General features: G+C 38.1%; 1 protein-coding gene across 2 annotated transcripts in view; it reads left to right on the top strand.

Annotated features, from left to right (window-relative positions):
• The window catches only part of LOC124255069 (ceramide kinase-like), a 31,771-nt gene extending 13,437 nt beyond the window's left edge, over positions 1-18,334 (top strand). Inside the window, exons 2-12 of one of the 2 annotated variants that reach the window (XM_046688901.1) lie at positions 4,078-4,350; positions 5,562-5,690; positions 6,466-6,529; positions 7,042-7,184; positions 10,172-10,246; positions 11,350-11,502; positions 12,043-12,148; positions 12,982-13,058; positions 13,444-13,652; positions 14,435-14,646; positions 15,356-18,334. In XM_046688901.1, coding sequence (XP_046544857.1) covers positions 4,078-4,350; positions 5,562-5,690; positions 6,466-6,529; positions 7,042-7,184; positions 10,172-10,246; positions 11,350-11,502; positions 12,043-12,148; positions 12,982-13,058; positions 13,444-13,652; positions 14,435-14,646; positions 15,356-15,455 — 1,541 coding nt within the window. In that variant the 3' untranslated portion in view covers positions 15,456-18,334. The remainder of the gene's footprint in view (positions 1-4,077; positions 4,351-5,561; positions 5,691-6,465; positions 6,530-7,041; positions 7,185-10,171; positions 10,247-11,349; positions 11,503-12,042; positions 12,149-12,981; positions 13,059-13,443; positions 13,653-14,434; positions 14,647-15,355) is intronic. The other variant, XM_046688902.1, reaches the window with a different exon arrangement.
• The last annotated feature ends 7,157 nt before the right edge of the window (positions 18,335-25,491 follow it).

Below are 25,491 nucleotides of genomic sequence, written 5' to 3'. Positions count from 1 at the left end.
GTTCACAAGACACACAATATTATTGATTTTACCCACAACGCATCTTTGACTTTGTTGAGTGTTTGATTGATTCTTTCAGAGCATTTACGTGCATCATTTCATCCATCAGTCCACTTGATCAATGATTCATTCCAGGCTCTAAAGAAACTATCAAAGCAAACAGTTCTCTACACTGTAACTTCACAGGGCCCTTGTATTGCCAGCAGGGACCCTTGTAACTAATATTAGGGGTTCCTGGGACCCCCATGTTTGTGAGTCGAGGTAAAACCGTGCTATGGGTGATCCTATTTTGTAGAAAATGTCTAATAGTAGGTGTTTTACATTTTCTTTATATGTATACAGATTATTCAATGGGTATTTGTTACTTAATATATTGCCAATCAAAAGTCTAGACTCACTAGTGTAAATGAAGCCACTTACTTCAGTCAACTGTTTTAAACTAGATTTTGCAAAGTATTCCATACTGTTTTATAGGTACTGTTTACAGATTAACTGATGTATTGTGAAACAGATTCGTAATGTTCAATATGTTATTGTCATGAGTTCAATAAATTATGAAACTCAGCGAAAATTGGTGAATTTTTTAACAAAACTTTACACCAAAATGCAGCTGTTTACATGCACGATATTTGCACATGCTTTTCAGCAATTTTAGTGAGAAATTTATCTTCAATAGTGAGGGCTTTAAGTGAACAAACTTTTGATGGATAGTATATTAAAAAAAATATGGTTGGAACAATCTATAACAGTAAATGTAAATAAACTGTATACAAGTAAAGAAGCAAGGTAATAATTACCATTTGAATTTAAACTACTTTCAGCAATAATCCATCTCCATGATGGCGGTTTGTTAATGATCAAGGCTGGACCAGACAATCCAGTGATTGACATTATGATCATCGATCCATACATTTTGTATGAGAGGACATATTTTGTTTGTTGTATAAGGCAGCACTCATCAATATTCTGGCTCTATAGCTGCAGTCTGTAAGTAATCAAGTCTGGACCAGACAATCCAGTGATCAATATCACAAGTATCCATACATAATTCAGATATGATGACATACATCAACCAAGTCAGCGAGGCTGACAATCCAATCCCCTTAGTCGCCTGTTCCGACAAGCATGAGTTGCTGAAGATCAATTCTAGCCTGGATCTTCACAGATCAGAGGACACATGATCAATCAAGTCAGTAAGCCTGACCTGCCAATCTATTTAGTCACGTCTTGAGACAAGCATGGATTACTTGGAATCTATATTCTGACCAAGAATATCTTATTGTTACCCAGGATTAGCAACAGCTAGTTAATCCTGTCTGCAGCACAAAGATGTCTCCTGTAACCCCTGCTTTAAATGTTTGCCTAACTAATTGCCTCACTACTAAGCTCTGAATGTATATATTTGTAACTCTTCATTTTTGTGCGTAACATTTTAGTGTTACTTAATTCACATTTTAATATTTCTAGTCAGGAATTAAACATTTTGTTAACAATTTGACCGAGAGTTTACTTCTGCAATGCTCCAAGTTGCAAATGGTTGTTTGTTTAATGCCGCACTCCACAATATTCCAGCTATATGGCGGCAGTCTGTAAGTAATTGAGTCTGGACCTGACAATCCAGTGATCAACAGCATGAGCATCGATATACACAATCGATATGATGATATAAATTTGTTGACCAAGTCAATGTGTCTGACCACCCGATCCCGTTAGTTGCCTCTTACGACAAGCATGGGATTAATTCTAACCTGGGTCTTCACGGGTTAGCTGCAAATGAATTGTTGACCATATAAGAGTAATTATTTGATAGCATGGCTGTTAGTGTTATAACGATACTTCAATACATTATTGTATCATGATACAAGGCTCACAATATAATACATCATTTTACAACTTGTGTACTGTAATTCCTAAATTAGTGCTGCAACGATGCATCGAACTATTGATAAATTGCAATTGTTGAGTAGAATCGATGGTAGACATGAAAAACTATCAATGCATTGATAGTATGTGTGACTATTGATATTTTAGTAATTGACTTCTGTTGATAAATGGACAAAGCAAAATACAGGAAGTACCAGATTCGTTCACTTTGATTTAGAGTTTTCCGCCCCTGTTACCTTTTATACAAACATGGCGGCAAACACGGCATGCGACTCTGAGTTTGAAATTGTGAATAATAATAAGTTTATGTTTTAACTGTTTACTTGATCTGGGTTTCAAGTTTCTTGACAGTTATTAAAAGAGACTGAATCTACTTCAACTTGTTTTTATTTCATAGTATTTCATAGCAATAGTATCGCAATAGACTATCACTATCACAATAGTTGTTTCCCCCCGCAGTAGTCACCCCTTATTGTAATACATACAATACATTACATTACAAAATATAGTGATGTAAAATCAGTGGAAAATTACAGGAACTGTTTCAAGAACCAGTTCATGCAAAGCCTCTGGTATGTCCAGGATGGTATATAGCAGAATATTCATAGCGCCCCCAAGCTTATGTTTTTTTTTGTAACACAATTTCCCATCTCGCCATTTGAGATTTGAAAACAAATGATTCAGGTTTAAGAATTACCCGAGGAACAGGAGATAATTTAAACATATGAAATGGAAGTACGGTATCCGGATACAAATAATGTTACACACATATTATCAGGGTGCATATCGTATCATATACTCGCAGCATTGTTACCCCTCAAATTACTGATGACTTTCTTTGCATATTGATCTTGTAACCTTGACCTTGTAACCTTGACCTTGTTATTTGTATACAGTGGTACCCTCCCCTTTGCCTCCTAATGGCCGCCCGAAGACAGGCCAGGCCTGCTGAACAGGCATCACTCACTGGTTGAAAGATAGGAGCTAAATATAACCTATAGGGTGTTTTCCAACATGGCTGCAATGACAGCGATTCATTATGATACGTTTGGGTATCTGAAACTGGTTTGTTTCACCATAGTGAGCAGGCTAACATGGTAACAGATATCCATTTTGGCCTTGCCGTCATAAATCCTCATGAAAATGGGGCCAGACACCTATCTTGTCATGTGTCGAGGCGTTGCATCAATGGTAAACAGGGATCCAGATAAGGGCTGTATCAGTGTATGTACGGATAAACAATATGCACGATACGGTAGGAAATAATTAAGAAAATGTAGCAGATACACACCACAGCAATGGTGTACGGCCTCAGAATCATTAAGATGGATTTATCTGAAAAAGTATTGTTTTATTGTTTATTGACCTGTTTACACAAGAGTAGCAATGTTGTGGTGCATAATGAAACGAAACACAAGATTACTGATACGTCATTAAATTCCATTCAGTACTCTAAATGTACTCATAAGGTTTTCCAGTACTTCTATATTGAAGACAATAAGGAGTACATACTCCTGAGGTTGAAAACTTATCTGGAGCCCTGGTAAATCTACATAGAGAAATTCCTCCCAAAAATGCCAGCCCTGGCTTGCTCTTGTAATGTAGTGAGGAGTGCAAACGCTTGAGGGAGGGCAAACCAGTCTGTTTGTTAGTATTATTTGCATAGCATGATTGAAGACGTCTTTGACTTCTAGGTCACAACACCTAACGGCGGGCAGGCAAACCAGTCTGTTAGTATTATTTGCATGGCATGATGGAAGACGTCTTCGACTTCTAGGTCACAACACCTGACGGCTGGCAGGCAAACCAGTCTGTTAGTATTATTTACATAGCATGATGGAAGACGTCTTTGACTTCTAGGTCACAACACCTGACGGCGGGCAGGCAAACCAGTCTGTTAGTATTATTTACATAGCATGATGGAAGACGTCTTTGACTTCTAGGTCACAACACCTGACGGCTGGCAGGCAAACCAGTCTGTTAGTATTATTTACATAGCATGATGGAAGACGTCTTCAGCTTCTAGGTCACAACACCTGACGGCTGGCAGGCAAACCAGTCTGTTAGTATTATTTACATAGCATGATGGAAGACGTCTTTGACTTCTAGGTCACAACACCTGATGGCGGGCAGGCAAACCAGTCTGTTAGTATTATTTACATAGCATGACCGAAGACTTTCTTTGTTTTCCAGGTCGCCTAAATAACCTTCTGGAGCTCCAGGAAGTGATCGGGGTACAGCTGGAGCAGCAGAATGTCAACAAAGATCGCTTCAAGCGGAAAGATGGCACCAAGGTCTACCTATGCATCGAGATGCAGCAGATGCATTCCAATGCGTTCTGTGTGTACTATGTCAAGCGCCAGACCAAACATCGGTGGCGCCACAAGAAGATGGTGTTCAACTGCAAGGACCACAGCACAGCACAGATGTGGGTGGACAAGATTCTGTATCTACTTCAGGGACCAGGTAGTACTCATTTATACTATTAGTTACACAGTGCTTTGAAAGGGTGTTTGGGACGGGTCTTACATTCTTTTTCAGAAGAAGCATGAAAAGTGAGGTACGAGGTAAGCAGCCAGAGTTACCGCTCTTGGCTGTAGGGGGCCCTGTAGGGGTGGTCTCACAAGACAAAAACGAGTTTTTTGTTTTGTAAAATATTTGATTGAAATATTGTTACAACTGTCGTAGGTATTTAAAATGGACATTTTAATGCTTAAATGTACCCCAAGGAGGACATTTTTCAAAGAATTCATAACCTCTACAGGTTTGTATAAGTCATGTGCACCCTTTCAAAACACCATGCCTCAGGAAATACGGAAGTTACAAGGGTCTTACAGTCCCGTACAGATTATCAAAACACCGTGCCTCAGGAAATATGGAATTTACTAGGGTCTTAGAGTCCCGTACACCCATGTAACGAATTTATTACCCTTGTAATAGGATCTTTTTATTTATAGAGCTATCTTAAAACAACAACGTTCAGTTATCGGCAGAATGAGATTCAAAACGCTCCGCCATGATTTTTCCTGAACGGTCATAAAGGGAGATAACTTGGGATGGCTTAGTCAAGATAAAAATTATCAAATTTGAGGTGTTGTTAAATGACAAGTGAAATACGGAAACATTTGATTTTTTGGATATATTTATTGACACAAACAGATAAGAAATTATGGCAACAATTATATTATTTTTGTTTATACTCAAAATTGTATACGCCAACTCTAAAATTTCCAAGCGATCAGCCGTTTGGCAGCCACATTCCAACTAAGCTCAAAGTCATTCGTTCAACCCCTGTAGTGTGTCACATGACAGATTTGAAGGCCAATCTGCCTACATGGTTTCGAATGCTTTGGCTGTTGACCAATCAGAATTCGACAAATTTATATTAAGGGTAATAATGTAATGTAATACTGTCTAATACTATATAATACTGTACATGCTGTATGTGTTTGTGTCTGAACTAGACAATCCAGTGATCAACATTATGAGCATCGAATGAAGCAATTGGGATACGACGTGGCATATACATCTTCTTCATTAAATAAAGAGCAAGGTTTCTGCATGTATTCAGACACTGTTATCAAGCAAGTGATGTCCACAGTATGGATTGAGAGGCATATGTTCAAATGTAAGGAAGTGTTTTTGCAGTTGATTGACGTGTTGTTTGACTGTTACAGAATTCCATAGACCAAAGAAGCTGTTGGTGTTCGTGAACCCTTTTGGGGGTCGCAAGAAGGGCCCATCTGTGTACAACAGCAAGGTGGCGCCACTGTTTGAACTGGCAGGGATCAGCACGGAAGTCATCAGTGAGTGAGCGTTGACAGAATCTGTTCAAGTTCTTCAAACCAAAGGACTGCTTTCTCCTGCCATAGTTAATATATACTTCCTATCAAAAGTTGAGACTCACTAGAGTAAATATAGCCATTTAAAAGATTCCATACTGTTTAAAGGTACTGTTTACACATGAACTGATGTAATGTACAACAAATTCGTAACATTGAAAAGATTATTGTCATGAGTTTAATAAGTAATAAAAATCAGTGAAAATTGGCGAATTCTTAACAAACTTTACACCAAAAATTGCTGATCACATGCACGATATTTGCACACATGCACTATATTATTTTTTGTACATGCTTTTCAGCAATTTGATGCATGATCCTCGTGCAGTTCATCTGCATAAAGTTTGTAGTTGGTTCCCCCAAGTTAGTGGAGAAATCAATCTTCGATGTAACCATGTATATATATACCCATAACATATAGTGAGTGTTTTAAGTGAGTCTAAACTTTTGATGGGAAGTATAGATGTAAGCCAAAGCTGACACATATCCAGGGACATGTCATGTAAGAAATATTTTAACAGTTCACTTGTGAAATAAGCAGTTTTTGAATGAATAAGTGTGGTTTTACCCCGCTTTTAGCAATATGACAGTGGGGGGACACTGGAAATGGGCTTCACACATTGTACCCATGTTTGGAATCGAACCTGGGTCTTCTCTGTGACAAGCAAACACTTTTACCACTAGGCGACCCCCACTGCCCCAATGGTAGAATGAGCCTGATGATATTCCTGTGTTTCAGTGACAGAGAGGCAGAACCATGCCAAGGAGGTCCTCCAGGACTACAACCTGGAGTCCATAGACGGGTGAGTCGATGTCTACTGCAGATAGGCAACATGACTGTAGTTGAAGAATGCAATTAGTTTATAGGTACCTCCTGTAGACAGGTGAGTTAATTGATGTATTCAGTTTTTCAGTTTGAAGAATTCGAGATAAACTACCCTCACTGCTCTTAGGTAGTTTGTTACACAGAATTGCCTCCCTTAACTGCATCGGGAATAGCTGAGGGTCAGTTTGAACATCCTGTTTGGACCCTGCTGTGTCGTCATGGGGTGACCAAAGTTGTAATCTAGAACCTGTTTCTGTGAGCTACAAGAGCTTCTCTGCTACAAGAAACTGAAATGTTATGACATTACTCCAACATCTACCAAACTGATTCATTCACAGAAAAGCACCTTCAGCCTCTCTTGTGAGCTTGACACTGACTGTCCTAATATCTATTATCAGCCCATCCAGCTTATTCATAGAAATTGATTCCATATATTCTTAAACATATCTGTGGTACATTTAATGTACATGTGCCATATTGTACCCCCAGGGTGGTGTGTGTTGGTGGTGACGGTACATTCTCCGAGGTGCTGAATGGTCTGCTTGACAGATCATCGAAAGAAGGAGGGGTCAATCAGGAGACTCACCACCATCCCATACAGCCAAAACTTCGGGTCGGAATCATTCCTGCAGGTAAATAGGAATATATTATTTAGGGCTGTGATTCACCCAGGGCCCACTTGCACAGAACGATCTTAGCGCTACAATTATTGTAAATCCATAAGATCGCGATCTTAGGCTTCGGCTACAATCGCCATCGACTTGCACAAAGCGATTGTAGGCTAAGATCGTTGTAAGTTACAATCGAAACTTACAATTGGTCCGGACCAATTGTAAGGAGCTAAGATCATTGTAGTCTGTGACAAAATGGTGTTCAAGTTTCACGCAAATAATCAGCTTTACGTTTGGAGTTAGCGTGCTTTTATATTGCATAAAACTGTACTGTATGATTCGCCTCGACACTTCAACAACACGGAGAATGCACAACCGATTTAACGTCGGATACATTGTTATATGCTGTAGTGAACCACAGAACTATCGAGTCGATATCACAAAGTACTATTCCCACCCGATTCAATGTTGGAATAAGTGTGAAACAACATACCTCTTTGATAATCACGGAAGGATACTAGCAAATGGTGTCGCGTGCGATTAACAATGGCGTGACCTTTTCATTAACTCAAGAGCAGATAATTTTAGTTCATGGGCAAGATGGGAGTGGTTTCCCCTGGCCTATGCCGTTGCCGTGAGTCTGTCATGCCCTTGTCGCAGAGCTCAAGATATTTTTCTTTTAGGTGATGGAGTGATTTTGTCTTAGTTTATCATTAAAGTAATCAAGTTAACGTGCAAAATCAAGATTCAATTTTAATTTCACTTTAAGAAAAATATTTATCAACATAATAGGGTCATATCATTAATATACTGTGAATGAGTATTTAACAACTGCTCTCTCGATATATTATTTGATATTCGTATTTCCCTGTCATGAATTCTTTACAACACTTCTGTAGCCATATTACATTTTCTGGTTATATTGTGAGAAAACCAATACTTCTAGGGTATATTTTTGATTTTACACACACAAAAACAAAAGGAAAAAAAAAAACAGCTGTGCATTAAACAATGTCTCATTGACAACCAGTGGCAAATCATGCATTTAGGTGTTATATCATAAGTAAATATTGTCGATATTTGATATATTATTATAATTTTCATAATTATTAAGTCACTAAATCTAGACCCAAATTTATGAATGTATTTTTTAGCAGTTCAATATTTTCATAAAACATGGGTAGGTATTTCGTGGTTGAAATATCACATTCTCAATTCATAAATCAAGACAGTTAAAATGTAGAAAAATATATGCTATCGTCCACGTAATCGTTTCCTTTGAAGATTTCTTGGAATGTTTGTCATGAAAATTCTGCAAAGTGCGATTGAGGGAGGTATGTATTGTGTGCAGGGACCAGTATCACTCTCTATTTACGCAGTATGCTATGCGCACTTGCAGACAACTGTAGACAGGAGTCGAGTTTAAGAAATTCGCACCTCCACCGTGGAAGAGTGCGATCTTAGCTAAGATCGCGATCTTAAATCCATGCGGTCTTACAATCGAGCTAAGATCAGCTTTGTGCAAGTGGATGAGGGCAATTGTATGGTGATTGTAAAGTTGATTGTAAGGCCCTAAGATTGATTGTAACTAAGATTGCTCTGTGCAAGTGGGCCCAGGTATTGTTGAATTGAACTGTAAACTTTCAGGAATTCCTTTATAGTATATAGTATTAAGCTCCGTCCGATCGTCCGTCCGTCCATACGAATTGGAATATCTTAAGAACCGTTGACTGGATTCTTTTCATAATTGGTACCTAGGTTCATCACAGTAAAAGAAAGGTCCCAGTCAGGTTTGGTGACCTTGACCTTCATTTCAAGGTCACAAGGGGCATTTAACATTTTACCCTTGTCAGCGAGATATCTCAAGAACCATTCACTGGACTTTCTTCATATTTGACACCAAGCTTCATCTGGGGAAGGTGCAAGTTCCACTCGATTTTGGTGACCTTCACATAATTTTCAAGGTCACGACGACACTGAAGATTTCAGCATGTTAAACTGCATGTTAAGATTGTCAGCAAGATATCTCAAGAACAGTTCACTGGATTTTCTTCATAGACTTTCAAGACTTCTCTTGCATGTTTCTCAATAAGCAATTTCTTTATTACTATTTTTGCATATTTCATACACTAAGACATTCATGTCAAGGTCAAAGTGAGTCTTGAAAATATTTGTGCGTTTGAACAACTACAGAGCAAGATATCAAGAGAGGTTGATTAGTCATGCTTTTGTTGACATTTAACTTCATCTTAAATTACGACCTTCACTTTCATTACTTTTTAAGTTTGATTTGATAATTTGCGGCGGGGGATTATGTCACCTTAGTGACAATGCTTGTTTATGATCACTATAATCGAATACAGTCAAATCCTGATGAGTCGAATCGCTGGGGACCAAGTAATAAATTCGACTTATCCATGTATTCGAGACATAGGTATGTCTATGAGGGTAGAAAAAAAGATGATCCAGTCCTAATTCCTCCGCCTAAGCATTTGTTTATCTAATGATTTCCATATTACTAATAGGGGCACCTTATCAGTTCCAGTCTGATTAGCACATACAGTGATTTCCGTAAAGTCACTAATGGCGGAAAGGTGTGAGCCGCGCTGGTTTGTTAATTGGCTCAGTTTGCTACACCAATCAACTTCTCATTGACTGACTTCGGCTTATGTATACAAGATTGCTTGAATCTCATGGGACCAAATTTCCTTTTCGAGTCATCGTGTGTATTTATGAGACGAATTCGTGTAACCAGAAATCAAATGATGACAACTATAACAGGGAATGGTCGGGACCGACAGGTACTTCGAGTTATGCATAATATTCGAGACACCGGCATTCGACTCATCGGGATTTGGCTGTATTCATTATTTTTTTAAATGGAGTGGTTTTACTTTTTTAATTTGGGTATTATTTATCAAAATGAGATATATACAATGGGAAAACTAATATTTTTACCCATGCCCCAACTCTTAAAGCATTTATATATCAGCGAATTTTTGTTACAGGGTCAACAGACGCTATTGTCTATACCAGTGTTGGAATCAATGACCCAATAACGTCAGCAATACAAATCATTATAGGTAAGAGTTGCTGTTACAGTTTCAGACACTAAGACATCCAATCCTTGTCTTGAAATGGGCAGCAAAATATTGTGCTTGTCACCTGTTAGGATAAATCAGCGATTATACACATCAACATGATCAAGTCCTTGTGAATCTATTTCTTAAAGTCCATTTATTCTCATGTTTGAAGGTAAATTATTGCCCATGGCTAAAGTGAATTTTTATTTGGTTACCTCTTTCCTTTACCAGTCTTTGCCATAATCTTTTGTGTCCTCTAGGCTTCTATTTTCTGCAGATTAGGTTGGTGTTATTAGACTATGATTTGTTGTGCTTACTAGACCAAGCTTAATATTACTGGACACCGGCTTCAGATATGTGCTTAAGTTGCAAACTGATTTTCTGTCTTGTCCTTTTCCTGTGTGGGAATTCATTTTTTGTAATGTTTCCCCAACAACTTGTGTTTGTTGTGAGAGGAGAGTTGATAAAATTAGTTGTCAGACTCATTGACATACTTACCCTGCCAACTTGTGTTGTTGTTCATATTAATCTTTGGTCATATCGACCCGTGAAGATACGGGTTAGAATTGATCTTTAGTAACCCATGCTTGTCCTAGATCGATGCTCATACCGTTAATCACTGGATTCGATTATTTACAGTCCGCCACCATATAGCTGGAATATTGCTAAGTGCAGGGTAAAACTAAACTCACTCACTCACCTTGGTTATATCATCATGTTATTTTCACAAAGTAGCTTCAGACATGAAGACCCAATGCAGGTTTTTGGTAAGATTAGAGGTCTCCAGCAACCCATACTCGTCATAAACATTAGTCCGGTGTTCAGATTCAGTGAAATGGTTACCGATAGTTATGTACCACTTTGTTTACAATATCAACTATGGTCGAGTGTTAACAGGAGACAAATCAATTTTCAAATCAGGATCTAGAGACTCCAGATTTACATGTCGAAATATAAATTGATATGGATAATTAATTGGCGACCCAGCTTCCATCTTTGAACAGAACATATGACACTGCCTGAATTTAAGGCTAGCATTTCCTGGAGATCATGGAGTAGAGGAAATTTTGGTAACTTTCTAACTTGCCTGTGTCTTCTTGCAGGGGATTCTGTTGGCATGGATGTGTGTGCACTGTACAACAGGAACCAGTTTATCAAGTACAGTGTGTCCATGATTGCCTATGGTTACTATGGCGACCTCCTAGAAGACAGTATGGGGCTCCGTTGGATGGGACCGGCCAGGTACAACTGGTGTGGTATGTATTTATCAGTTGATTATATTTTGTCCTTTATGTGTATTTAATCTCCTCCTTGTGCTACCTAAATAAAATCAAGGTGTAATGCAGGGTAATGCTCTTGATCCTTATTTTTTATTCTGGTATAAGAGGTTACTAACAGGATTGGGTGGTCAGGGTCGCTGGTTGACATGTGTCGTATCCCAGTTGAGTAGATCGATGCTCATGATGTTGATCACTGGATTGTCTGGTCCAGACTCGATTACTTACAGACCGCCACCATATAGCTGGAATATTGCTGAGTGTAGTGTTAAACAACAAACAAACAACACTGATGGATGCTCATTATTGTTTCCATCCCTGAGGGCCCTAGGCTCGAATGCACATCCTACTTGTGGCAGAGGCAATGCAGTTGGATTTAATAGGTCAGGCATGGTAACTTGTCATCTGTTGCTGTGACATTGAATGTAACTCATAATATCTATCATTTGTTTATCTGGTCAAGACTTGGTATTTTTGTATTTCATCTGCCATTTGTATATATTCATGTATGGTTGCCAGGTTTTAAGAAGTTTCTTGCCAACAACTCTTACGAAGGGGAAGTGTCCTTCCTGTTGTCTGCGGAAAGTGAGAGTCATCCTCGTGATGGGACCAGGTGTAATGCAGGGTAATTCTCTTAGTCCTTATCATTTATGCTTGTAAGCAAAATTATTCATGATGACTGTAAAGTGGTATTGTCATGATAATGCATGTGATGATGGATCCTGTATGTATCCTGTATGTCACTAATGTTTGGGTAGAAAAGGGTGTCCCCGTTGCGACAGTTTGCTGTGATGAGTTGTGTACCAAAGATGTGCAGGATATCTGTTATCATAGCTCCAGCTTAATCCTGACTTTGTTTCTAGGTTTGTCAGGACTCTGGCCATGATTGGTGATTGTCTAAAACCTGCATCACTTCGTGCTTTAATGTCACATTTGAATACACTCAATAATATATTACTAAATCCTTTTAAAAGCAGCATTAAACAGTACTCATTAACTTACTGCTCGGAGTCAGTATAATGTGTCTGAATTTGGTATTCATGCTTTACTGCGGCATGGTATCTCAGTGGGCTAGCACTATAAAACCAGCTTAAGTCTGGGCTAGTACAAGCAGCCGCACATACACATACACACGCATGCACGTCGTCATATGATCGAAATATTCTCAAGTACGACGTAAAACCCAATTTCACCTCACCTCACCTAATGGCTGCCCGAAGACAAGCCAGGCCTGCTGAACAGTCATCACTCACTGGTCGAAAGATAAGAGCTAAATATGACCTATAGGGTATTTTCCAACATCTGCAATGACAGCGATTCATTATGATACGTTTGGGTATCTGAAACCATTTCACCTCACCTCATATTGAGACTCACATGTCAGCATATGAAGAATCTTTTGGGGAGTGTGTTTTGAAAATATAGTGCTATATTAAAAAATTATTATTATTCTTGCAGGTGTAATATGTGTGCCAAAGCATCAGAACGGAACAGAGAACACAGCACGTCAGGTGTCACTCGGCCATTTTCTCCAGGTAGGTGTTACAGGTGTCTCAGGTGTTACAGGTGTCACTTTGGGTAATCTTCATACAGAGTTATTACCCCTTTAATAGAATTTAGTCTCATGGTAACTCTGTAAATGTGGGTACAATTAGTGACTGAATATTATTTTATGCCATTTTTGGCAATATTCCAGCAATATAATGGCTTCACATATTGTACAAATGGGGTTGGGTTCAACTCATTAGGGTAGGTAGGTTGATTGTAGTGAGATGCTGTGTTAGTATAGGATGCTGATTGAAGAAAACTGCTGTGTTGTATAATGACTTGAAAAATACTGAAGTACGTGATTTGTTTTTCTTGCATCAAATGAATCCAATTAAATGTACCAATTATTTGAAAACGTCTTCCAACTGTCTGTAGGGGCCGATGGCTGGCATAAAGTGCGTGGCAAGTTTCTCGGCATCAACTCATTCAGTATGAGCTGTCGCACTGCCATGACGCCAGAGGGGGTGTCTCCAGCGACACATCTCGGAGATGGCTGTCTCGACCTCTGCATCATCTACAACTGTTCCCGAATCGACTTCCTCCGACATTTACATCGGTGTGCTGACAAACAGGCAGACCAGGTAAGAGAATTGTTGGTTTGTTGTGTAACGCCGCACTCAGCAATATTCCAGCTATGTGGCGGCGGTCTGTAAATAGTCAAGTCTGGGCCAGTCAATCCAGTGATCGACAGCATGAGCATCGATCTGCGCAATTGGGATAGTGTCAGGTAAGAGAATGGAGATATGCAATTGTGACTTCTTAACTCCCATAGAACCAGATGCTGTTGTAGGATTTTGGATACTATTTACTCACGAACTATTCACAATGGGTGTTAGTTTATTTTTGTGTATTCAGCATATTTTTACTCTGTTGGGTCTTGTCTGTTGGGTATGTTTACATCAGTGTCTGGACTATTTTAAAAATAATTATGCTTATGTGCTGTTTCAGATTTCTTATTATTTGTTTATGTTGTGTTCTTTCTCAAGTGGGTAGATTGTTGCATGAACTCAAAACAGCCATATACATGTCTTATCAGCAATGAGCAAGATATATGGCAATTTTAGGTTGATTGTTCATGGTATTGAGTTCATCAAATGTGCAATAATTTATTGAAGCCATGAATCACTTCAGTCGGTTCTGCACAGAAACTGATACATGTATTCAGACCAATGTCTGATGAATCCCAAATTGGAATGAAAGAATATCAGTTCAACGTCGTGTTAATTTATTGATATGTATGGCTTTTTAGGTGCAACCTGTATTTAACTGACAACAAGACCAGTGAACAGAAAGGGGTTTTGATATTTGGTTTATGTTATGCTTGAAGGTGTTTAAAACTGCGTCATCTTTGCTTGTATTCCAGTTTGACTTCAGCTTCATCCAGGTGTACCGAGTCAAAGAGTTCCGATTCCAGCCTCTTTTTGAGTCAGATGTGGAGGAAGCGGAGGAAGCGACATCCTCGGCCTCAAGCACTGTCGTAAGGAATCGTCTCGGTCACAAACAGCTCAAGTCCCCCCACAACAGTGTGTGGAACATTGACGGCGAGCTCGTCACGTCGCCAGATCTTCATGTCAGGTATGCAAAGCTTGTAGCTGAATTAGAGTTGCCTGCCCTTAGATGTTCATGCATGAGCTTTATTTTTCTGTAGTCATCAATCGTAAATGTATTTAAATCATGTGAGATTTTATATGTTTAGGCAATATGAACTGTTCTCTGTATCTGTAATCTGTTCTCAGTGTCATGTGTATCTGTGGTCTCTTCATTATAAATCTGTGATCTATTCTCTATATATTGCCACTCTCTATGTATCTGTGATCACACGTGTATGTATCTGTGATCTGTTCTCTATGTATCTGTGACCTGTTCTCCATGTGATCTGTTCCTTATGACCTCAATGGATCTGTGATCTGTTTTCTCTGTATTTGTGATCTGATCTCTACGTATCTGTGACCTCAATAACTCTTTGACCTGTGCTCTATTTAGATTTGACCTGTTCTCCATGTGATCTGTCATCTGTGCTCTATGTGTGACCTGTTATCCATGTGATCTGTGATCTTTTCTCTATGTAACTATGTATCTGTTCTCTATATTTGTGTGACCTGTTCTTTATGTTATCTGTGATCTGTGTTCTCTATATTTGTGTGACCTGTTCTTTATGTTATCTGTGATCTGTGTTCTCTATATTTGTGTGACCTGTTCTTTTTGTAATCTGTGATCTGTGATCTGTTCTCTATATTTGTGTGACCTGTTCTTTTTGTAATCTGTGATCTGTGATCTGTTCCAGGGTACACACACAACTCATCTCCCTGTTTGCTAGAGGCGTGGAGAAGATAGGCAAAGACCCGGTGCTCAACTGTCCTCCATGCTGCACCAGTTGTGAATAGTGAATACGTGAATATGTGAATGGTGAATGCTTGAACATTCTCTGGAAACACACATCATATGAAGATGGCCAAGACATCATCTGAGCCTGGAACAGATATCACATTGGCGTGAGATGTGGTTTTAGCAGATGTCATCCGAGCTGTTGATTTGTTTTGACAAACATAACATGAACATAAGTTGGGATGTTGTTCACATAAATTACTTGAGCTTGTGATATGGTTATTTACAGATATCATGTAAGCTTGCGAAATCAGTTAGCAACAGATATCACTTAAGTTTGGGATATGGTTAGCAACAGATATCACTTAAGTTTGGGATATGTTTGTCAGCAGATGTGATATGAGCTATTTATTTCAACAGATATCACATGAACTATCGATAACAACAGATATGCCATGAGTTATCAAAATGAACAGCTGTAGACATTAACATATATATCATGAACTATGGATATCAACAGATATCACAGGAGCTAAAGATATCAACAGATATATCATGAGCTGTAGACATCAACAGATATCTCTATAACTATGGATAACAACAGATATCACAGGAGCTGTGGTTATCAACATTTATCTCATGAGCTATGGATATCAATAGTTGGGATATAGCAATGGTGTCCTTCAAATGCACATTGACAAATGTATAGTAACAATACGACTGCAATGGCAGCTTATTATTTTACAATAACTACAAATTACCTTCTAGTAAATCAACTTGACAGAAAACTAAACGTCAGTTTGGTACCATGGATTAGTCTAGAGTAACATTAGTTGCATGGAAAATATCTTCAAAATGTTGAAGCTTGTGAGCTTGTTTGGATAAATATTTTACAACTGAAATGATGGCCATGAAAAATGAATGCAGCCATTCCGAGCATTGATGTTTAGAAATAGTGAATTAAATGACATACCTTGAGAAAATGATCGAGATATGTTCAAGTTTAACATGTTAGGTTATCAAGTCATGAATATTGATATAATAATAATTATTATTATAATACAGATTTTACTGATGAAGATGAAGGAGACACATAATATGGTGTTGGGATAACAGTATGCAGCATTAGTACTAGACATGATGATTTGGGATACAAAAATCTGATTGTATACTGTAGTGAGTTTTGCATTTATTAATGAACATAGGCATTTTTCCGTTGATTGTTTTATTGTTGAGTTGATTTTCTTATTTGTCTGCTGTTTATGTTTTTTCAATGTGCAGTTGTTTGTACAAATGTTATATCTCGCATGGGAAGTTGCAAAAGAACAAGATCATGTTTTCCCATAAACTGATTATTATCTAAATGGCAATCACAAATATTGCTTCCAAAGTAGGTATCATATAGTGTACATGGGATATGAGCTGCTTCTTCTTCTGTTCTTTTGGTAGTGTGGGTTTTTTTTCGATGAAAAGATTTTTTGGGTTCCAGGCCTGATTTTGGTGCTAATACTGCAGCTTGGCAACACTGTCTTATTTCAGTACAGTTAGTGCTTAGAATACAAGGTCCCAATCCACAAAACGTTCGTAGAGCTACGACTTTTGTAAGCCTATGATAAACTATAGAGTTACGTCAGGTTGTAACGTTACAAATTCTTTGTGGATTGGGACCCAGAACATTCATTAGTATGCTAGCTGCTAACTTGTTTTTTAACATATTGAAAAGTTGAGTAGATCATCCTCAGTCCACAGGGGAAATTGTGAAGTAGGATGAATATCCAGGAGGGATTAGACCAAGTTTTTTTGTAGATTCCCGAGCCTAGTCATAATCAACTATGCAGATAATGATTTCTTGACACCAGCACATGTGTATCCTTGCAAGTTATGTTATGAATAACATGAAACAGGAAAACTATTTAGCATTATGTGTGTGTGTGCGTGCGTGTGTGTCAGAATTCAATTCTTTTTGTTGTTGGAAAAAGGTCAGTTGTTAAATATCAAATATCAATGCAAGAGAGAGAAACTAAACATGTATTTACTCTAGCAATTATCAGTAATATCAGTTACAAAGGTATTTAGATGATATTTTATGATATGTGCCATTGATATTCAATTCAGGGTTGGAGTAATGTTATTAGTTGCATGGAAAACATCTTTCAAATTGTTGAAGCTTGTGAGAGCTTGTTTGGATAAATATTTTACATGATGACCATGTTCCATTATTGAATGTTAAATAAGGACACATATTCATCTCTAAACATGACATTTACTTCATACATCAGGAAATATGAAGGTCGTTTGATGCTGGTATCATCTCGTCATGAAGGACGATATTTGTTGAGTATGTCTTCATGGCCTTGAGGGTACAATTTAGAAACATGTTATCGTGTTAAAGATATCCTAATATACACAAGATATCATGGAAAGATTTGTCTGTACATGGAGGAATTTGATTGGATAATTTTCACAAATTATTTTCTCTTCATCATTTATGAAACAAAACATTGAACTGTAGTGTTTTTTTGTTTGTTTTAAATCTTAATCATTGTATCAAAGTACTGATTTGAGCAACATCAAAACTGAATGATTTAGTGTTTGGTAGAAATTGTAGGTGTGTGAAATTATGATTGGGGTCAAGGAATTTGATAATTGTTTTTTGTGTGTAAAATACGAGCCTGGTTTTAGACAAGTATCAAATCTGTTATTGAATTTCCTGTTACGGTAGGCAAGTATTTTATGCAGGAATCAATAAATGTAATTGTCTATGATTTCCTGTGTCCAATGAAATAGACATAGCAGTCACCTTGACCTTTAAACTTCCTTCACTGTTCTACTGCAAAATTCATTAACTATATAGGGTACTCTCATTTCTAAATATTGCATCTCTAAAGAATATAATGATAGTTAATTATGGATACATGACAAGTCAGACAAACTTAGACTTGGTCAGGGGCGGTGGGGTTGCCTAATGGTTAAAGCGTTGGCTCGTCATGCCGAAGACCCGGGTTCGAATCCCCCACATGGGTACAATGTGTGAAGCCCATTTCTGGTGTCCCCCGCCATGATGTTGCTGGAATATTGCTAAAAGTGGCGTAAAACCAAACTCAGTCAGTTAGTCAGTAGACTTGGTGACATATCCATTAGAGGTAGACATCAAATCCTACCCAAAGGCTGGAAGACCTTAACTAACATGTGACCTAAATATGTGTTTCCCCAAAACAGCATGAAAATATAAGCTTTTGGGGGTAATAATGCTTTGCACTGAATGTGCTTCTAATTACTCCCTTTCATTATGTAAATGTTTTCACATCAGACACAGAATGAGATAGACATACACTGTCTAATTCTATGCCTGAGTGCTCCTTAAATAACAATTTCAATAATGCAAATAACGATAAGAGGTTTTGTAAGGGAGAACAAAAGCTTTAGTTAGCAGTTATTGATTCTTTTAACAAAAACATTTTGTAATTAAGGTGTTTTGTGTTTGAGTGACTCAATGTATGATCAAACCTCAAGGCTTAAGGTTTCAGTTTTTGACAAAACTTATTCTATGGTCAGCTTTTTAATATCTCCTTGATCTGCATCAAAAACATGTTAAAATATCCATTAATTCTAATCTTAGATAACATAAGAATTTTGTGGTTATGGGTTATTTATTTCCTGTAACAGCATTGAACTTTTCAGTATTTTATTTTTATTGGGATTATTATGTTGAATAGTTAGAAATGAAGACCCATGTTTACTCTTCTGTTGTTTCGGTGTATTGTCTAGTTTCTAGTTACAGATATATATTTATTCTTGTAATACAGATGTGTGGATGGATGCGTGTGTGCATTTGCTTGTTTGTGTGTGTGTGTGTATTTATTCTGTATTTATTGATGTGCTGTATTTTTATGAACAAATGTAAAATTGATAGGGTTTTTTTTCAAGTGAACTAACGTTTTGCACAAAAACTACGATACTTGCATCTTGCAGAAGTTGCAACACGTTAGGATTATTGAAACATTAAGGGAGTATGTAATCTATAGCACATTGGTTTTTTCTTTTAAGATATGATATTTATCTGTTCAACAGATCTGTCAAATTTGATACTTTCATTCGGGTGAATTTTGTCAATTATTTCAGTCATGAGCCAAAAGGAAAGTTTTGCCTGTCTTCTGAAGTAGAACAATGTTTATGATAACAGATTTATTTTAACTGTTGTCTGTTACCATAGGAAGTGATGGTTTCGAATTTCATAACTATCGCTATCCAACCATTTTCAAGTGTATGTGATATACATGGTGTGAGGATCACGTGATACACACATGCCAAATGTGATAACTGACCAAAACTGGAATTACCAAAATACAAAAAGTATGTTGTGTGTTAAATGTGTTGTCTTGGTGTCGGAATTTACCACGCAAATATTAAATTGCAGGTGTCGGCATATTTTCATTGATTTATGTCATGTGGAAGGTAGTATTTGTAGTTTGGGGACCTATCTTCATATACATCTCGCAGATTATGTATCTTTACTACCGTACTTGCCATGTTAAACAGACACCCATCTTTAAAAGCCACCCATCAGTCAAAATCGTTTTAGGTGCCCCTGAGATCGAAATTTGTGACAGTCCAAATCTTTTTGTGTATATCACATCCTTTTTATTGATAGTAGCAGCGCAGAGCTGATATATAATTGTAAGAAACAATTATTGAAATTGTTTTAGTGTCATTCATATTTAAACAAGTTTGTTTACAGATGTTTGATCTGTAAAAACAAATTCAGCTCTTTGTGTATTGTTTTATGGCATCCTTTTTAAAAAATTTAAGCCCCAGGAGGTTATTATGACAAATACGGTATTACTGATGGGTAAAACTAAATTTGAAGATTGTCTGGCCAGCTACCTCTGTAGGACAAATATGTATTTTCTGTAGTTTTACAAATGGCTCTTTTTAAAGAATACTAGAATAATGCCAAGAAAACTACCTCTTGAAAATGCCTTTAAAATATTTTGGCGTGAATGCTTCCAGGTTTTTTTTAGGGTTTGATGATGAATGTTTGATCTCAGATTGGCCAGTCCTGAATGCTGCAATGGCCATTGAATTATGGTGAAACGTCTTTAATCTGGATTCTGTTGATCTGGAGATCCCACCTGTTATTGTTACTGTTAGGAAGTTGTGCATGTATTCACACAGTCTTCAGTGACATGTTAACTTGTAAGTTTGAAATCCAGCTAGTTTCACTTGAAATCATTGTCAGTGTTTCACAAGTATGTATTCGCCAATCTTCCATTTTCCTCCATCACACAGCCCACATAAATCTCTTTTGTGGTGTAGGTGCTATTTATGATGAAAGCAAATGAACGCTGTTTCTAGGAGAGTGAGTGAGTTTAGTTTTACGCCGCACTCAGCAATATTCCAGCTATATGGCGGCAGTCTGTAAATAATCGAGTCTGGACCAGACAACCCAGTGATCAACAGCATGAGCATCGATCTACGCAATTGGAACTGATGACATGTGTCAACCAAGCCAGCGAGCCTGACCACCCGATCCCGTTAGTCGCCTCTTACGACAAGCATGGGTTACTGAAGGTTCATTCTAACCCGGACCTACATGGGTTTCTTGGGAGAAGTAAACCAACAAGAAATGTCTTATCAGCTGTCATTCATCACACAAACAGCATTGTTTTTGTTTGTTCTACTCATGGCTTCAGATACAGGCAAGGAGACGGTTCTCTCAAAATTCGCCTTAGTAGTAGTTCTATTTTGGCAGTGGAGTTCTTCATGGCTTTATTTCATTAGCTGATAAAAATTAACCCCACATCTGTTGATGCATATTGGCCCAGTGTATACACAGGTGATTGAGGAACATAGTGTGTACATGCATGTGAAATACTGGTGACACCAAGGTAGGTAACTCTCTCATTATGGATGTTTAGTTATTATTGAGTAGGTTTAAATAATCGAAGTTACATATGTCATGATTTGGATATTCAGGATCTGAAGAGCTGATTGGACGGAATCCCATTATATCTTGAGAGTGAAATGATACACCTGTACTTAACCTTTGATGTAATATGCAAAACATGTTTGCCGGTATTGCTAAATTAAAAATATTCTATCAGAAGGGATAAATAAGACCTTGAAAAAGCACCTATAAGTCAACCGTCCGGGACCATGCTAGCTTAAAGTTAGTTCATATAATGATGGTTTCAAAACAGGGGACTAGGAAGAACAGTCTGTTTCCAGTTTGTCACTCCTCCGAACTATGTAACCATATCAGTTCATGGCCATTGTGTTTTCATGCTGATGTTGTGATACATATTGTATTATGACCATTGTACTGCAATACGTATTGTATCATACCCATCCATATTATTGCACCCTACGAGATGCACGTAAAATATCACTGTTCCATGTTCACAAGTTTCTGGTGACCCCCCCGTGGTATTGCTGAAATATTGCTAAAAGCGGTGTAAAACTAAACTTGTCGGTCACAAGTTACAGGACTTGTTTTCAGTAAAAGACTTGTGTGTGACTTTACCGGTAGCTCTACCTTGTGACCACTGTCAAGGTCATTGTGTCAGGTTCCTCAAAGTGTGAACAGGGCAATAGTGAAGAGATCGGTAACGACATTGTATCATATATTTTCAGATCAATCCATACTGTATACAACTAATGTGCATAAGATGGCAGTAGTTAGACTGTTTAGGAGCAGTGGGTAGCCTAGTTTATCAACTAAGACCCGGTTCGAATCCCCACATGGGTACAATGTGTGAAGCCCATTTCTGGTGTTTATGGATGTTGCTGGAATATTGCTAAAAGCGTAAAACCAAACTCAGTCAGTCAGTCAGTTAGACTGGCGTTTTTATGGATAGTAGTTGTAGATCGTTGCTAGGTGTAGATCCTAACACCGTTATCAAGCAAATGATAACGGTGCTAGGTGTTAGGATCTACACCCAAACGTCGCAACTACTACTGCAACTAAAAAGTTGTCTATCCATAAAAGTGTTCCACTTCATCATACCAGCTTCTATATGCCACTTAAGGAAGTTAACGAGTAGTGATAAAAGTTTAAAGGAGTACGGTATGATCATCCCAGTTTCCTCATATTGAATCTGTATGACTAACTGACCTTCTAAAAACTATAACCTGTTGATAAATATTAGACTTTCACCAGTGTGGTTTATTCAGTATCTGTTACAGTATTAAGCCATTATAATATCATCACATCACAGTTTATTTCAAGTCAGGAATTCACTGGCCATTCTGAACAACTTTGCACTTGAGAAACTGGCACTACAGTAAGCCATTATGCAATATCGTAGTAAACTTATAGGTCCTGGTAACAGTTAAACTCAGAGAAATCAGTCAAATCTGTTCATTCTGGGATTTGGATCAACAGATTCGAGTAATTTCCCCATTACATCTTCAATATAGCTGACTTGGATGTTGAAGATTTTTTCTTATGTTAGACTGCTTAAGAAATTTTAGTTTAGCTAGAAAATGTTTATGTTTAATGTATATTTCCCTCAGTTTGTGCAATTAGTAGATGAAGGAGAACTTCATCAGTGATGTAAAATGCAAACACAGTGGTGCTTGTCTATTGTGCTTACATTCCTACGCAAAACTATGATTTTCTTGGTGTGATTCTTATGTGGTGTTTCTATAGAAATGTGCCAAATGTTGCAGAATGAAACACTAAATATGTTCCTTATACATGGGTTCTTCACATGTTGCTATCAAGAGCCGAAGACATGTATAAAATGTTCTGATTGAAGGGACTGGACATTTGCTGTTTGGGATGGGGCAAGAAGGTTGGATTAGGGAAAATAGGTTGGGTTCCAGGAATAGGTTGGATTGGGGAAAGATATTTGGGGTGGGGAAAGACGGATTGGGTAGAAGGTGGGGTGTGGAAAGATGGTTGGGGGGATGAGGAAAGAAGGTTGGATTGGGTAAAGACGGTTGGGGTGGTCAAAGAATGTTTGACTGGGAAAGAAGAAGGGTGGGTTGGGGAAAGAAGGGTGGGTTGGGGAAAGATGGTGGGGATGGGGAAAGAATATTGGGGTGGGGAAAGAAAATTAGATAGAATCTAAGGAGGAAGGGGTTGGGAAAATAATGTTGGATTGGGGAAAGACGGGTGGGGAATGAAGGGTGGGGTGTCATACAGAGAAAATCAGTGCTGGGAATCAAGTAGCAAAGAAAATACCTGGTTCAGGGGAACAGAAATGACACAATTGTATACAGTTTTGCCCCACTGCAAATTACTAGTCCCTCAGATATAATCAAAATAAACTGACTTCCCAGGATTTTCTCACGTGCTTGCAGAAATCCATAGATTATTTTCTTTCATGTATGAAGGGTCCAAATATTTTTGGGTAGAATTAGTGACTGAAACTACCCCATTTGTTACTTTTTATCATTCAGTGAAGGTTTTGAGGTTTTGTGACAATAATTGTCTCATGTCTGTGTGTGTTACAGAACTGAGTACATTTATTTTTTGAAGCTGATGCCATTGATATCTCGTTGATTTCCTGGCAAGGACAGGATTATACAACGAAAACAGGTCATCAGGACATGTTGCGATCAGAACGGCTGATAGGCAGCTGAATAACACGGAATCTGTCTTTTTTTTTATTTGTCTTTTTTTTAACAAGTCCTGGCCAAACTGTTCTTCAGAACATCCTTGCCAGGAAACCAACTTGCATGATCCACATTTTCTGCCAATGAGACTGCAGGAGTTGAGATGGTGCACCTCATGAATGTTCAGCCTTTGTTTAGTGGTGATTATATGCAGGATTTGTGAGAACTTTTCTAAAAGTTAAAGCGGTCCAAAGTGGTACAATTGCTGTGCAGAGTAGTGTCCCTTAGATGTGGCAGGAATCCCAGATTATGATCCTTGGTGTGTCAGCATGATTCATGTAGATATAGTTAGGAATTCTAGAAATTGACCATACCCTGGTGATTGTCATATCTCAGCATGTGTAAGTGTCTTAGAGTGAGTGAGTGAGTTTAGCGTTACGCCACACTCAGCAATATTCCAGCAATATGGTGGTCTTACCCAAAGAGTTCTGCTTGTTTCATTTGGAGATGGAGGAGATGTGCTTGGTCTTGACCAGTTTCAGACACAATGATATCCCACGGTTGTGTTGGAGTGAGCATTGTTTCATCAATATAACAATAGATTGCTGCTCACAATCTCAATCACTGGATTGTCTGGTCCAGTCTTTGTTATGTACAGGTCCCTGTCATATAACTAGAATATTGCCGAGTGAGGAGTTACGCAACAAACAGTGAATGGCCAATAACAGACCAGAAAATATGTATTGGAGAAACAGACCAGCACTTTACTGTTTAACGGGACCAATTATCCTGTTCCAAACATGTTAATTTTCCAGGATGGCCTTCATTCTCTGGGTGAGTGAGTGAGTGAGTGGGTGAGGGAGGAGGGAATGAGTGAGGGAGGGAATGAGTGAGTTGAGGGAGGGAGGGAGCAGTATTTCAGTTGAATCACATAATATTGGAGGAAAGCTCAAAGTAATGCAGGTCTTCGATGTGAACCACTAAGGTAGAACCCATTAATACAAGTATGATGCTGACAAACCATGAAACACAAGCAGGGCAGATTTGGGAGGAAAACCCAGTCATAGGGTTCTGACACGTCAAAGGGACACAACTCCTGCACCCACTCAAGCACATGTCTGACCTTGATGAGGTGTTCTGTGTTGGTTTCTGTTGACTTCACATGATTCTTCCAGTATGTATGTCCACACAACCTCGATCCAGGAACAACAGTGTGTATAAAGTGTTAATGCTCCATGTCTTGCCGTGTGTCGTCACGAGGATGAAGATAAGGATGAAGATAAGGATGCTGTCTATAATCTGCTTGATGTCAAATCAGCTCATATTTTATTTCTCAACATGAAATGGTTAACAATACATCTCTCTATGAGAGCAATTCTTGTTCCATGGTGAAATCTTTTTATGATCCTTTTGTTGATGTGTTTAAATTGGTGTTGAAATTGATTCTGGACTGTTTTCCTTCCATATCTTTAAGGTTTACCTTTATCAAGATTTCTACCATTTACTCATTAATTTTGAGATGAATGCTTGCTT

Source organism: Haliotis rubra, unplaced genomic scaffold (genome assembly GCF_003918875.1).
Source record: "Haliotis rubra isolate DU_JTF1 unplaced genomic scaffold, ASM391887v1 Scf591, whole genome shotgun sequence".
NCBI lineage: Eukaryota > Metazoa > Mollusca > Gastropoda > Lepetellida > Haliotidae > Haliotis > Haliotis rubra.
Note: the sequence above shows the minus strand (reverse complement) of the source record. Positions and strands in the feature narration are given on the sequence as shown.